The sequence below is a fragment of the Cyprinus carpio genome, chromosome A17 (assembly GCF_018340385.1).
Source record: "Cyprinus carpio isolate SPL01 chromosome A17, ASM1834038v1, whole genome shotgun sequence".
Taxonomy (NCBI): Eukaryota; Metazoa; Chordata; class Actinopteri; order Cypriniformes; family Cyprinidae; genus Cyprinus; species Cyprinus carpio.
In genome coordinates, this window is record NC_056588.1 from 28501034 (window position 1) to 28515433 (window position 14400).

Sequence of the window (14400 nt, forward strand, 5' to 3'; positions counted from 1 at the left end):
AAATGTAACTTTTTTATGTTAATTTTGACTCATAATAGTTAAGTCACTTTTTACTCATATTTTTGACTGATATCAACTTGTATCGATTTGTCATCATTTTGACCATAATTGACTTTTATCTCATGATTTACGAAAGCATGATATTTTTTCTAATGTCGCAGAAATACGCTTCCATATGTTAATGTGGTACTTAACTATAGTTTTTACATTTTTTTTCTGTATTCTAATTATGCATGGAAATCTAATTTTATTTCATCACAACTGTTTTGCACTTGCATTGACAGGCTTTAAATGTAATGGACCAATCTTACATGAGCAAAAAAATATTAAACAAGCAGCAAATGAATATTTACTACTATAAACGCACTACAAACAAGTTTACAATGCAAATGGCAGAGTTTCAGCTAATATTGGACCATTGTTTATTGCCAGTTTCTATGAACTTAAGGTGCTGCTTTCTGCTAGAAGCAGCGATGATCAAGTACAATTATGCATTTGTAACTGTACTATATATTTTGTATGTTGTAAAATGTACAAATTAAAAATTAGGGTAAGATTAACATTTATTTTCTGATTATACTGGAAAAATAAAATCTAGTTTTGCTTCAAGAGTCGCACTGGTTTTAATTTACAGTGGAACCTGGAATATGTTCTAATTTGGACATGTCCAGTCTACTATGGTCACTAGTTTTCAAGATGAACGTTAACCTTACTAAAACAGTGTTTGATTTTGGAGAGTAAGTGTCACTGTTCACTTTCTACAATTGTGCAATCTAGGTGAATGGTGTGTAATCTGTGTGGCGACCTAGTTGACTGTAAATGGCGAGGTGCTTTAGCGCCCCCTATCGCTTAGCCGCATCGCTGCGTGTTTCTCACTGCTGCTGCGGAGCCTCGTGATATGCGGAGCCTCGATTAGTCCTTTCGACGGCTCTCCATTTCACTCAATATTTCACCCGTCGCCTTCCCGTTCACTTTGACCTCTACCTTACAGCAAACAGGAGCGGGGAATGAAACAATATTCACATCTTGCCGTCTGACAACGCCATCCAGAGAATTTTGTCCACCCTGTGTGTTTTTTCTTATCTTCTCGTCGTTCGGCGATAAATGGTGAGTATTTGTTTCGCTTGGCGGAGGGTTTGTTTCTCAGCCTGACAGACGCGTTCAGGCCGCGGGCGTCCATTCAACTTTAGCTCGAGGATTTACTGGTAAACATAAGGCCGCGTTTGTAATACTTGGTGTTTTTTGTGTTTTTGCCTTAACCTTACCTCAGACAGGTTTTTTTTTTTTTTTATTAGTAGAGAATATATCCATCCTATACAAATTAAGTAAAGGAAGTTTGGGATTAATTTAATTAGGTCTGTCGATGTGACGCTAACATTTTAGCTAATCCCAGCTAACTATCCCTCGCTTTCACAACCGACAATTTGTATTTATACGCATTTGCTGTAAAAACATATAGTCAAATATGACATTAACGTGAAAATAAACAGTTTTGGACTCTGTCATGGAGTGTAAGCTAGCATAAGCTGTCTGAACTCAAGAAAGAGGCCATCAGGACAAGATTGGACATTAATGTATGATTTTTTGCGCCTAACTTGCCTTCTCTAACGTTTAATCTCAAGTTACTGAGTTTGATAACGTCTTATAGTTCATGGTTGGAGATTTTCAAGGGTAACTGCACTGTTTGTTCACCTGCTCGGCTCCCAAGATCATGTTAGATGGCCATACATGAAGTTAAACACGCGACATGATATTATAAATCAAACACGATATGCGTGTTTCCTATTAACGTTCAGAGGTGCCGTCTGTGCTCACTGTGAAGGTGGTTTTATTGTGCTGCTGTATAGGCTGGTGTCATGATGACATCGGTTGCAATCAAGTTGTTTGTTCACTCCTTAGTCAGCTGCACTGGCAGAAAGTCAAAGAACATCATTAGAATCATGTCTGTCCGTCAGATATCATGAATGCAAGAGCCACGGATAAGCTGAATGTCTGCTTTGCTGGCACTTTATTTTAAGTTGATCTAAGAACAACAGCAGACAGAATCTAAAAATACATTACTACTTAAATTAACTTAGAAACTACCTACATTTCTTCCTTGCTCTTATATTCAGCTTAGGTGGGAATGATTTTAATGCTTCAGTTAACCCTGTAAAAGACCTGATTTTTTAACATGATAAATAAATAAATAAAATCTCAAATCTATATGGGTTATCAAGTAAACGTTGCTCCAATCCAGTAAATATTTAATTTTGAAATATTAATAACAATATAAAAATGACTCTTATGTTAGCTTTATAAAAATCATTAAAGATTTCGCTTTTTTTTTTTTTTTTTTTTTTTCAGAATTACACAAAGGATTTTTTTTTTTTTTTACTAAAAAAGTATGATCTATTGATCAGCGGGCAGTAGGCATTTAGTAGATTGTGTACATGTTTTTCAGCAAAGTTTTGATTATTTTGATATTTTATAGGCCTTAGAAATTCATGTATCAAGTATGATACAGTATACAATCAAGATCTTAACAATAACAATATGAGATAAAATTGTGTGTTATTACTGGATTGGTGGGCCTTGAAATAAACACCTCCAATTCATTTGAAGGTAGTATAATTATAGTAAACCTTCTGAGTTTTCTTTCCAAGAGAGAATGTAACCCAGGGCTATGGCATCAGAACTTGTTTTCAGAAGTTTAGTATATTGAATCTATTGTGTGGTTCACAATGGTCCAGTGTGACTGTTAAAAACGGCTCACAAAACCAGAAAGAGCTACTCGGGATATGTCAGCTCATGAATTAGAAAGTTATGCTGAATGCATTTGCTATGGAGTATAATTGTGTAATCTGATTCCGGTCTGATTAATCACAGTCCGGTGACATGCATATGTAAACTTGTTTTAGAGTAGCAAAGTAACGTGCTTGTGTGTGATATGTTTTTTTTTCTCCTCTCCATCCAGTAAATCCAACAGTTGCTTTGATTGAACAGTTGAACAGAACATTCTTCCTGAATCAAGTTAGTCACTTAATCTGTTGATAAGTGGATCTCTGTTTGTTAGTCTCTAAAGAAGGTGGTGGATCTATCAGAAGCCTGCCTGTCTGTAGCCACCTGAGCAGTAAAGAAGAACAGACTTCTGCTATTTGACATAAATCTCCCGTTCTAATAAATTTATCCTCATGCTTGACTCAGCTTTTCTGTCTCAGGAAAGTAGTGCTGCGTTTTCTGTAATGGTTTGTTTCTCAGAACAATAAAAGCATAGTGATTTCTCAGTTTGTATTCCCTACTGTGTGTCTCTGAAAAGCTGGGCTGTCCGGGCCATGCAGTGTGAGTCATTGATGAACTATTCATCATGCGAACTGTTGTTGGCCAAGCATACTTATCAGCTTATCACAGCGATTTCTTTCAGTGCTTTGATTACAGGCGGCAGTTCATCATGTTTATAGTCTGCTTTACTCCTATTAGTATACCTTTGAAGATCATACATCTTCAAGCAGTCGCCTGCTCCACCCGTTTCATTATTACCCAAGAGTTTTCCTTCTGTTATTTAAGGGGTGTGTTTTCAGATCAGTGCCAAAAGATACACACCAAACAAGTGGGAGAAGTGGGAAGTTAAGGCCCATGGCAACATTGCAGAGGATTTTGTGTGATGTTTTTGTCTTCTGTTGTATTCCCGATGTCATTTCCATGCTCATATTTTGTTTTGTTTTTCTCCTGAAGGTGAAGACTTGATGAGACAACTAGAGGACCAGTGACTGCCCTGTTCATTTCTCTCCTGCTGCCGGCGGGGTTTCTGGGTGTTGGGTGGGTAGGGTAGTGAGGTGACATGGCGGACGTGGACCCAGACACATTGCTGGAGTGGCTGCAGATGGGACAGGGTGATGAGAGGGATATGCAGCTCATCGCGCTGGAGCAGCTCTGCATGCTGTTGCTCATGTCAGACAATGTTGACCGCTGCTTCGAAACGTAAGTCTGCATACTGATGAGGTGCCAGTTCTGGTTGGCTGAAGGTTTTATTGCTTTTGACAGTGACAATAGCGCTTTTTATATATTATTTTTAGATGTAATATTTTGCAAAATGTAAATTGTCTGAAATTTTAGGATGTGGTACATTCAATGTAGCTTATTAACTTGAAAGTGTGACAAGTAGGGCCCTATGAAATCCGTTTATTCGTTTAATTTTTTTATTAAATTTTTTTTTTTGTGTTTTATTTTTTGTGTTTTATTTTTTTTTAATTTTTATTTTTTCCTTTTTAATGGTTAAATTAAATTTTATTAATCAAAAAACATGTCTATTTAATTAAAATCATAAAACTTATAGATTTTCACATCATTTTATTAAGTTTAACAAAAATTACATGTTTAGGGCCCTATGAAATGTTTATTTTTTTCTTCACCATATGTTTTATTGTTACCTAATTCTGTGTTTTAGCATGTCTAATTATTTAAATGCATAAAAAGAACTTAATTTATTCATTTTTTTCTTAAAATAGCCTTATGAAATGTTTTTTTTCCCCTCAGAAATTCTGTGTATTTACATTTTTCTGGTTATCAAAGGAAGGCATAAAACATTAATTTAATTTATCTTTTAATTATTGAAAATTAAGCAAACTTTATTTTTTTGTAAACAAAGCTGATTTACTATTAAAATTAAAACATGGAAGAAATGTTGTGTGATTATTCATTAAAAAATAATGTGTGTTTGTTTTTAGCAGTAGTAGTAGGCTATGTACGTTCTGCTGAACAATAGTAATACATTTCTGGCAAATACTTGTCTTTAAATTAAACCAGACTTTTATTTTGAGGGGTTGCTTTGAATACCTTTACAGTTCTGTGTACGTGATATGACACTAGTTTTACTCAAATAAAAAGGTCACATGCTCATGAAGTCACTCTCAGAGCAGTGTTGTGCTTATTTCTCAAACTGAGTAAGCCAAGGCAGGACAGCCACAATAGCTTCTGAAGATGATCAAGACAAACAAGGAAGCACCTCGGTTGTGTTGGGAGTATTTTGGTCTTAAATGTGATAACCCTGCTCAGTCACAAGTGGTTTGTAAAAAGCTGTATCACAGGTAGTGGTTACCCAAAGGAGAAATGCAGCAGTCATCTTAAACCCAAGTTTATATTTACAGTTGACTGCAATTAATTAAGGGTAATACTTTTTACAGCATGTCACATGAGTTAGAGATATACTGTTCACTTTGAGAGGTTGAAACAATGCTTTGTTTACCTAGGAAGAACAGGAGACATGCATTGGATTTCATTATTTTCTGGCTTTAAATAATAATAGAAATTGATTTGACACATTTTAGGTTTATTGCATCACATATCACTCTTGTATTATCTAACAAATTAATCTTGTATCAGCATTGTCCCTCCGTATTGTGCAGACCTAATAACCCTTCATTTCACTCTGACACTGCTGTCTTGCCACCGCAGGTGTCCTCCACGGACATTTCTCCCAGCTCTGTGTAAGATCTTCCTGGATGAGAGCGCACCAGATAATGTGCTGGAAGTGACAGCCAGGGCCATCACCTACTACCTGGATGTGTCTGCTGAATGCACCCGCAGGATTGTGGGAGTAGATGGAGCCATCAAAGCCCTGTGTAACCGGCTAGTGGTGGTGGAGCTCAACAACAGAACCAGCAGAGATCTGGCTGAACAATGTGTAAAGGTAAATATTCCTATATTTACTGCCATGACTTTCAGACTTTTTTTTTTCCCAGTCAATTTTTCCAGTGCTGTTTTTGAACAGTAAATTCCTATGCATGATGGTCATACTATATACTGTCTTGTGTCACCAGGTTCTGGAGCTAATCTGCACACGGGAGTCTGGAGCTGTATTTGAAGCGGGTGGACTGAACTGTGTGCTGAGCTTCATAAGGGACAGCGGTCATCTTGTGCACAAGGACACATTGCACTCTGCCATGGCAGTAGTTTCTCGTCTCTGTAGTAAGATGGAGCCACAAGACTCTTCCCTAGAGACATGTGTGGAGTCCCTCTCTAGGCTGCTGAAACATGAAGACCACCAGGTTAGTACATGAGTAACACTTCAAGAGATAGTTCACCTGAAACTTGTATTAAAAGCATTAATCTCAACATGAATTTATAAATTTAATTGGACTCATGCCACCTCTGAGGCTCATTAAATGTCTGAAAATACACCTACATGCCACTTGTGTTCTTCTGTTCCACCTCTGTACAAATTAATTTAGTTAATACTGATTTAATTTGATTGGTAACTTATTCTTCTTACTCTACTTGTTCTTATTCTGTTGTTTTAAATAGAAATTTTAAAAAGCTTATAAATATATATTTTTGAAATTTGACATAAGATGACACTTTTAATAAAGTTAGAAAAATGCCATTACAAAGGTAAAAATATAATTTCCCTCTAAATCACTTAGTCATATATCACCTCATAATGGGAAGGCTAATTTTTGATCAGTTTTTTTGATTAAACATTAGGGAAAAAAATGATTAAGCCATATCTTAGAAGGCTGAGACATTCCTTCATTCAGAAAGCATAGAGATGAAAGCAACCTAAAATAATGAAACATTAAGTGACATATTAGTTTAAACGGTTTTTAATGTTTGTTTAATGTATATTTTGTATAAAGGAAAAAAAACAAAAAACAGAAATATTTGAAATACACTGATTCTGAAAGGCATTCATAAATAGTTTTAATACAGTTCTTAATGTCAGTTTGGAGGAGAGCATGATAAATTTTGTTAAGCTGTTTTGAAAACCTGTTTTGATTTGTTTTTTTTTAAATCAATGTAGAATGTCTGTACCTCTGTGTGTTGAACTGATCATCACTGTTTTGTGTGTTAAACACAATCTATTAAATATAGACAACTTAATTATACTGAAAAATAAATCTGACAAAAATACTATTATAAACTAGGTTAGTGGATAATTCAGCAGCAAAAGTTACTTTAGAAAAATGAGTGCACAATAATTTTATAAAATCTAAACATTTAGTGAAAAAAAACATTAGTGGGTAACAAATAAAACTGAATAAGTGTAGGACTAAATCTGGTAGAATGATACACATTGCTCTCTGTATTTTTGTAAAATACATTTATGAAAAACAAGTAAATATATACTATAAAATTAAAAGAAATCTCTTTTTTAATGTATATCACAGTAATGATGCAGCAACGTGATAGGACAGAACAAGAAAGTCTATTAATAACCTTTCATTGCACAAAGGTATTATAACATGAAAGGCTCTAATACAGAGCGGCACAAAGCACTTATGCACATCCTGCGTGCAGAATGATGCGCTTGAAGCAACATGGAGTCACAACGCAACTCGTAGAAAAGTTCAAAGCACAGGGATAAGATATTGATACGTAGTGTGTTAATCTGTGCCTTTTCTTTTAACAGTTTTAAATTTCAGTTACAGTTAGTGTTGCACAATATACCAGTACTAAAAAGGTATTGCAATACCCTACTTTTAAAAATGGTACGATTCTTCATTTTACTAGTACCGGTACATTAAGAATGACAGCATTTTAATCAGAGCCGTATTTCCTGAGTTGCGTCATTGTGCGACAGACAGCAGGACAGTGTATTCACTTCAGCTCCCTGCATGAACACTGGCCGTGCCAAACTGTATATATCCACACAGCACTTCTTAAAGTTATCGACGGTTTAGGAGTTAATAAGAAACTTGCAAGAATGAGAAAATAAAGTGCGGGATGTGCTTGATGTTAAAAAGAATTAAGTGCAATAAACCTCGAAAAGTGCTAGCACACACCCAAAGCACATGCACAAAAGTCCAGCATGCGATCGTGAATTCAGGTCTCTTTCAGCAGTTACTGCGCTTCAGCCGTCAAATACACACACAATGATGTTAAAATGCCCATCTTGGTTTATGACTGAAATGAACATAAACAGCTGAGAAAGAAAACGCGTTTATCAATAAATTGGGTGTATGCAGCTCTTAAAAGTGATACCAGACTAATATTTCTGCTGCTGTCTGTCTCTACAATGTTTATCAAGAAAAATAGAAAATCACTCACTAATCTTGACTAACTTTACTAGCTTTAATAAGGATAAATGTATGAATGTTTCATTCATACAGTGAAGACTGTACTGTGCTTTACTTTTACATTTTGATTACTTTATTCAATTTCTGTATCATCTCTTTCTTGAATGCTACTGTTAAATAGACCTACTGTATCTTAAAACACTGTTTATTTCATTTGCGTCTTTTTTATGCGTTTTATTATATTAGTCCTTTTGTTTGTTACTTGCATCTTTGTTCTTATTATTAATAACAAAAATGACTATATCATGATATAAATTATTGTGAAATAAAATTACTCCTAGTGTGGAATAATATTTTGGTAATATTTCCCACCCCTAGCTCATGCCCTCAGCTGCCTTATCAATGTTGCAAAGATCTATGCATACTTGTAAGCTCGGCTGTAGTTGCTCACCACAGGCCTGTGCTGTGTGATTAGATTTTTTTTATTTATTTAATTTTTTTTTAAGGGGAAGGAAATGCTCAAAAAGAAACACTGATCAACTAAGAGATTTCGTTCTTTTTCTGTCTTTTTCTGTGTTTTTTTTTTTGTTTTGTTTTTTTGTTTTTTAATTAAATTTTTTTTTTTTTTGGTTTGGTTGGTATCGGTTCAGTAGTAGTATCTAGATATTTTAGTCAGGTATCGTATCGGGACAACAGTAGTTATGGTGCTTTATAATGTTTTTGTGCCTTTCGTTTAACAATAGCACAGGGTAGTATACGCACAATATCGGATTTGGATCGGTCTTGTGTACGATCCATCAGAAAATGGTAGTATCGGAGCTGATAGCGATACTGAGTTTCGGATCGATGCATCCCTAGTCATTACTCCGTCTTCAGTGTCTCATGATTCTCCACAAGTCATTCTTTGAATAGAAAGTTCAGAAGATTAGCATTTATTTGAAATAGAAATATTTTGCAACATAAAAGTCACTTTTGATCAATTTAATGCATCGTTGCTAAATGGAAGTTCATTTCTTTCGTTAAAAAAAAAAAAAAAACACATACTGAACCTAAACTTTTGAATCGTAGTGCAAGTAACTGTTGGATAATAGAAATAAAATCAGGTTTATACTTTCATGTGTAGATCAGTTTCTTTTCCATAGTTGTAAAGGACTGACTTTGTTGGTAAAATTACGCACAAAGGTAATGTCAACTTAATGCTAATTATTGTCCTGGTGTCATGCACAGGTGTCTGATGGAGCTCTTCGTTGCTTCGCTTCACTGGCGGACCGGTTTACGCGGCGAGGAGTTGATCCAGCCCCATTAGCTAAGCATGGACTGACAGAAGAGCTGCTGTCCCGTATGGCTGCGGCAGGAGGGACGACATCTGGACCCTCCTCCACCTGCAAGCCTGGCAGGACCTCTAGTGGAGCCACTCCATCTGCTGCGGACTCTAAACTGAGCAACCAAGTGTCCACCATTGTCAGCCTTCTGTCCACACTCTGCAGAGGCTCACCACTTGTCACACATGTAAGATGTATATTCACAGATATATACTTGCTAAATGTTGCAAGTACTGTGTGTTTCCTCAAAGTTTATTATTTTTTTATGACAGATCACTGCAAGAGGATGTGTATTAAAATCACAGTTTCCACTGGTTACTTTTTATGAACATTTGTGTTGCATCTCCTCCTTCAGGATCTTCTGCGCTCAATGCTGCCTGACTCTATGGAGAGTGCTCTACAGGGGGATGAGCGCTGTGTGCTGGACACCATGCGGCTGGTGGACCTACTGCTTGTGCTGCTCTTTGAGGGACGCAAGGCTTTACCCAAATCTACAGCTGGTTCTACCGGCCGTATCCCTGGTCTGCGGCGTCTTGACAGCTCCGGGGAACGCTCTCACCGACAGCTTATTGATTGCATACGCAGCAAAGACACAGATGCTCTCATCGATGCCATTGACACCGGTGGTAAGTGTTCAAGTAGTGCATGCAAGATCATTTGCGGGGGGGTTTTGTGGGCTATTGTCAGTTTGATGTTACATCCTGACTAACATGTACTGTTACTTTTTATTTCCTTCTAAGCATTTGAAGTAAATTTCATGGATGATGTAGGACAGACTCTCTTGAACTGGGCATCTGCATTTGGAACACAAGAGATGGTAAGATTTTTATTAAAAAAATAGACTCTTTTTAAATTTTTGGATTTTTGGAATTTTTTTTTTGTTTTTCAGTATGCAAGATGTTGGATTTTGGGTTTGTGGAAAGTGATGAGGAATGAGATAGCAAATAGCAGACTTGTGAATAAAGGTTTTATTCTTACATTGTACAATATGGTTATGTGGAGGAGACACAACTAAATGGGCAAGACTGTAATTCTGGCGCCACCAGTAGCACTGTTACAAATCCCACGCATAATGAAAACTTAATACAATCTGATTTCTTGACCCTATGTGTCTGGTAATGGCTTGTGTTAGTTGGAATAATGGGGTCAGAATGGGCTCAGTGCAACAGATGAACATGTTTTTTTTAAGGATTGCAAGTACTCACACTGTATTCTGGGCTGCTTAGTGGAGTTCCTCTGCGAGAGAGGTGCTGATGTCAATAGAGGCCAGAGGTCATCCTCTCTGCACTATGCTGCCTGTTTTGGCAGGCCACAAGTAGCCAAGGTAAAGTGTTTGTCATGTAACTGACTCTTTCTATAGTTATTATACATTGTTTTTAATGTATTGTATTTATTTTATGGCAAATGTTTTCCCAATAGACTTTACTGCGCCATGGGGCCAACCCTGACCTGAGAGATGAAGATGGGAAAACACCATTGGACAAAGCTAGAGAGAGGGGACACAGTGAGGTTGTAGCAATTCTCCAGTCTCCTGGTGAGTCCATCAGCTTTCATCTCGACTTTATGACAATATTGTTTCCCCTTTTTCTTTTGAAAGTAAAAGTTTCAGAAGATTGAACTAAAATGTTCCTTGGGGGATTGGCTAATTATTCATAAAATGTCGACAGTGAGGCTATATGGTGCTATCAGAACATTGCTGTTGTCTTTTGAGCATATCAAAAGCAGCCAGACACAGCAGCATTGGCGCAACCAAAAGTGTGAATTTGGGACAGACTAGTTGTTTGGACAACCAATGGAAGATTAAGAAGTGTTTGGAAAGCCCTGTTTAAAAACATTTTTATTTTAGCTATTTCTTTGTGGTGATACTGGTGGCATAGAAATAACAACCGTGTGCTTTAATGCAGTTGCTCACAATTAATTTTTTAATGGTGAATTCAAGGGGATTTGTGAGATTTTCAAAATAAAGTGTTTCTTGTGGTGTTTGATATAGGAGACTGGATGTGTCCTGTCAACAAGGGGGATGACAAGAAAAAGAAGGATGTTAATAAAGAAGAGGAAGAGGGCAGTGAGCCGAAAGGTGACCCTGAGATGGCGCCCATCTACCTGAAAAGGCTGCTCCCAGTATTTGCACAGACCTTTCAGCAAACCATGCTGCCTTCAATAAGGTGAGGGGCTCTAGAGGACCATCAGTGCCAAACAACATTTTTCAGAAAGAAAATCAGTATAGTAACATTTTTGTATTTTGTTTCCACATGTCAGTAGGACAACATTGCTTTCTTTTCAATGATAGTTTGTTTGTATAATCTCTTTCACAGGAAAGCTAGTTTAGCTCTGATCAGAAAAATGGTGCACTACAGTTCTGAAGTTCTACTTAAGGAAGTGTGTGACTCTGATGCTGGACACAACTTGCCCACTGTACTTGTGGAGATCACTGCAACTGTGCTGGATCAGGAGGTTGGATGATTTGGTCTTTCCCTCCTGATGATCTTTTCTGAAATTGAATAGGTTTGAAGTTAAGGCTTATTGACCTTTCTACTCCTTTTTCACAGGACGATGATGATGGTCACCTGCTGGCACTGCAGATCATTAGAGATCTAGTGGATAAGGGAGGTGACGTGTTCTTAGATCAGCTGGCCAGGCTGGGGGTCATTAATAAGGTATCCACTCTGGCAGGACCCACATCAGATGATGAAAATGAGGAAGAGGCCAAGCCTGAGAAGGTCAGACTCAACTCATTCCAGATTTGCTTTTTTAATGTCGTTGAGTTTTTTATTTTGTGCATCCAGAAAGTCTGTGTTGATGAATAAACAACTTTTTCTTGGAACTATTCAGAATATGCTCTGAAATAAATGAGTCTGTCTTATTTTCCAGGATGATGAACCACAAGAGGATGCCAAAGAGATCCAGCAGGGGAAGCCTTACCACTGGAGAGACTGGTCCATCATCAGAGGCAGGGACTGTCTCTATATCTGGAGTGATGCAGCTGCTTTGGAGCTTTCCAATGGCAGCAATGGTTGGTTCCGCTTTATTCTGGATGGTAAACTGGCCACCATGTACTCCAGTGGAAGCCCAGAGGGTGGCTCTGACAGCTCGGGTCGGTCTCCTGCAAACAAACTGATCAATCAGTCAAAGAACAGAGCAATCTTGGCGTCAAGTAAATCGAACAGGATGGCTCCCGGGAACTATAGTAGCAGATGCTTTCTTTCCCTCCCTCCTATAGAGAGCAGAAGTGAGTTTCTGGAGAAGCTGCAGCGTGCTAGAAGTCAGGTCAAACCGGTGACAGGCAGCCAGCCCATCCTGTCCACACAGGGCCCCACCAAACTCACCGTGGGGAACTGGTCTCTAACTTGTCTGAAAGAGGGTGAGATTGCCATCCATAATTCAGATGGCCAGCAGGCCACCATCCTGAAAGAGGACCTACCGGGTTTTGTGTTTGAGTCAAACCGAGGCACTAAGCACTCTTTCACTGCAGAAACCTCTCTAGGTAAGTTTGGAATATTAGTTTAAAAACATCCAGTTTGCCAGTATCGTTCCTCAGTCGCTCAGTGATTGGATTCTTTGTTTGTCACAGGGTCCGAGTTTGTTACTGGCTGGACTGGTAAGCGAGGAAGAAAGCTCAAATCCAAATTGGAAAAAACTAAACAAAGGGTAGGATTACTGAGCATTCTTTTTATCCTTTAGAGCATGACTGACAGATGTGACCATGCATATTGAGTCATTGTTACATGATTCTCAGTAATCATTTTAATGTGCTGATTTGGTGCTCAAGAAACATTTCTTATCAATGTTTAATAATAAATTTGTTGTCCCGCCACAATATTTGTGGAAACTGTAATACTTCAGGATTCTTTGAATAGAAAGATAAAAAAAGAATAATAAATCTTTTATAAATAAAAAAAAAAAAAATCTTTCTAACCCCAGAACATTATATTTTATTTATTTAAGTTTTATTTTCTTTTAAATTCTGTAGGTAAAAACCATGGCCAGAGATCTGTATGACGATCACTTCAAGGCTGTGGAGAGTATGCCGAGAGGTGTGGTGGTCACTCTGAGAAACATCGCCACACAGCTAGAGTTACATACTAACAGACAGGTAGAATTAAGCTTAAAACTGTATCTACCCATACAATATTATACCTAGAGAGTTTATTTTAGTTCCCATGTAGTTGAGGTCAAAAAGAAAATAACAATGAGAGTTTGCTTCTTGTCTCTTCAGTGCATTGAAGGTGAAAACACATGGCGAGACCTCATGAAAACAGCTCTGGAGAATTTAATAGTTGTTCTTAAAGATGAGAACACCATTTCTCCATATGAAATGTGCAGCAGTGGCCTCGTACAAGCACTTTTTACTGTCCTTAGCAATGTGAGTCATGCACAATTTAACTGTTACGTGTAAACATGTTGTCTGCTTTTATAACCCTTTTACTTATATCACGTTTTCCTCACAGAGTGTGGAGCTAGATGTGAAACATGATTGTAAGCCTCTGATGGAAAGAATAAATGTGTTCAAGACTGCGTTTACTGAAAATGAAGATGACGAAAGGTAAAGTATATCTTCTCTTACACATAATGGTAATTGAGCTAGATACAGCATGTAAAAATTATCTCTTCCCTATATTTCTGAGTCTCAACCAGCAGCTAATTTGTCTGATTTGAACACAATATGAGAATTTGTTTTCCTGTAGTCTGTTTGTCTTACATTTATATTGTTTCTGTCCTCTAGCCGACCAGCAGTTGCCTTAATCCGCAAACTGATAGCTGTGTTGGAGTCAATAGAGCGCCTACCTCTCCACTTATATGATACACCAGGCTCAACGTATAATTTACAAGTCAGTCTCCATGTTTGGCCGTAGATTTTTAGTTTGGTGCATGTGAAACAGTGACAGTTAAATTATGAATTGTGATATTTCATTAAAATCTTTTTCTGTCATATTAGATACTGACAAGGAGGTTACGCTTCCGTTTGGAGCGTGCTCCAGGTGAAACAGCCCTGATTGACAGAACTGGTAGAATGCTAAAGATGGAGCCGCTGGCCTCCGTTGAGTCACTGGAGCAGTATCTGCTCAAGATGGTAGGAAAGCTTT

The 14400-nt window shown here is 37.5% G+C and overlaps 1 protein-coding gene across 1 annotated transcript in view; it reads left to right on the forward strand.

The window, feature by feature from the left end:
* Positions 1–852: 852 nt before the first annotated feature.
* The window catches only part of LOC109078631 (E3 ubiquitin-protein ligase HECTD1-like), a 28937-nt gene continuing 15389 nt past the window's right edge, over positions 853–14400 (forward strand). The window contains 20 exon segments of the mRNA XM_042774564.1: positions 853–1107; positions 3715–3960; positions 5434–5668; positions 5799–6026; positions 9222–9503; positions 9672–9942; positions 10057–10133; positions 10542–10640; positions 10736–10850; positions 11307–11481; positions 11632–11770; positions 11866–12036; positions 12188–12410; positions 12537–12800; positions 12888–12964; positions 13287–13409; positions 13533–13679; positions 13765–13859; positions 14040–14145; positions 14253–14387. Of these exon segments, the coding sequence (XP_042630498.1) occupies positions 3821–3960; positions 5434–5668; positions 5799–6026; positions 9222–9503; positions 9672–9942; positions 10057–10133; positions 10542–10640; positions 10736–10850; positions 11307–11481; positions 11632–11770; positions 11866–12036; positions 12188–12410; positions 12537–12800; positions 12888–12964; positions 13287–13409; positions 13533–13679; positions 13765–13859; positions 14040–14145; positions 14253–14387 (3102 nt within the window). The 5' untranslated portion in view covers positions 853–1107; positions 3715–3820.